This window comes from Protobothrops mucrosquamatus, unplaced genomic scaffold, assembly GCF_001527695.2.
Source record: "Protobothrops mucrosquamatus isolate PMUCROS unplaced genomic scaffold, P.Mucros_1.0 scaffold5327, whole genome shotgun sequence".
NCBI classification, from domain to species: Eukaryota; Metazoa; Chordata; class Lepidosauria; order Squamata; family Viperidae; genus Protobothrops; species Protobothrops mucrosquamatus.
Window position 1 is genome coordinate 12424 of NW_015391191.1, and position 1250 is coordinate 13673.

Sequence of the window (1250 nt, forward strand, 5' to 3'; positions counted from 1 at the left end):
TTTGAAAGCTTGTCAAGACTTCTCCCTCCTACCTCTTTCTTTCCTAGACTGAATTGTCATTATTTTCAACTTTATTTTAATAATTCTCCTAACAATTCTTGTATTCCTTCATCAGAGATAATTTATCCGCTACACTAGGTGTCTTACCACTGCAAGGCTTGTTGCAGCCATTAGCTGTAGGGCCCTGGTTATTGTTGCACCAATAGCGGCTGTTTATCTGGAAGATCCCATAGTCAAGACTGCCATCTGTGTTTGGTGGCCCGACAGCTTGGGTGTTGTATCTACTCTCATGATAAGCCATACAGATCCCTGGAAGAAAGCAAACAGGGAAAGGAGTATAAAAGGCTTGTGTTGCAAATGAAAAGCTGTCCTAGTTTCTTACACAGAAAATTTAACCATCTTCAATCATTCTTCCCCCAACCAAGGAAGGACCCAAGGACCCATCCCTCTTGAAAATCTGGATCAGGCTAAAATAGAGAGAGAAAAAGAGTAAACTCAACTCACAGTTCTCCAAGGGATAGCCGGTAGAGCTATCCATGCCACTTTTTTTCAGTAGTGAAGCCAGTTCACATTTTTTAAATACTTTGGCTTCATTGGCTGCAATGAGGAGGAAGAGGAGGGTGAACATTAGTGCCTTCATTGCTGCGGCTCCTCGGAGGAGGATGTCTGACTTCTCCAGTGTGGCTACTGGATTTTATAGTCCCAGCTTGTGAAAGTGATAACGAAGTATGTAGCAATAGCATTTCCCAAAATTGAAGCAATAATAGAATAACTCGAACAGAGTGCTAAAGACAAAGAGGAAGAAAAAAAAATTAACTGTCATTTCAATTTTGTAAGAAGACAAATCCAATTAAAAAATGGATAAGAAAGGCATTTTTAGCCCCGCGAGATCCTAGGTCAAGGGAATGAGGTTTCAAAAATGAAGAAGTGGTGGTTGTAATTGCTTGATTGAAGCCCCATCCTTTTTTGTGTGTTTTTTTCATGTGTGATGTATGTGAAAAAGGAAAAGGCTTTTATTGTGTGGTGACTACTGCTTTCTTGACTTTTCAGATCCCTGTCCCCTTCATTTAGTTGCAGTTTCTGTTTCTTTGTTTCAATACAACACTAGTTTCAGTGTATTTCTTTAATCTCATGAAGTATGTGGAGAAATGCAACATACTAAAATTACTTGGAGAACTGTATATGATTTCCTTGGTTTTATTGCCTTAATTATCGTCCTTGAGGGCACATGAAGAGGGAGAGCTAGAAAG

General features: G+C 39.5%; 1 protein-coding gene across 1 annotated transcript in view; it reads right to left on the reverse strand.

Annotated features, from left to right (window-relative positions):
* Positions 1-659, reverse strand: part of LOC107299711 (lysozyme C, milk isozyme) — a gene marked incomplete in the record, with an annotated part of 3133 nt that extends 2474 nt beyond the window's left edge. The window contains 2 exon segments of the mRNA XM_015829055.1: positions 148-309; positions 505-659. Coding sequence (XP_015684541.1) covers positions 148-309; positions 505-640 — 298 coding nt within the window.
* Between the last annotated feature and the right edge of the window lie 591 nt (positions 660-1250).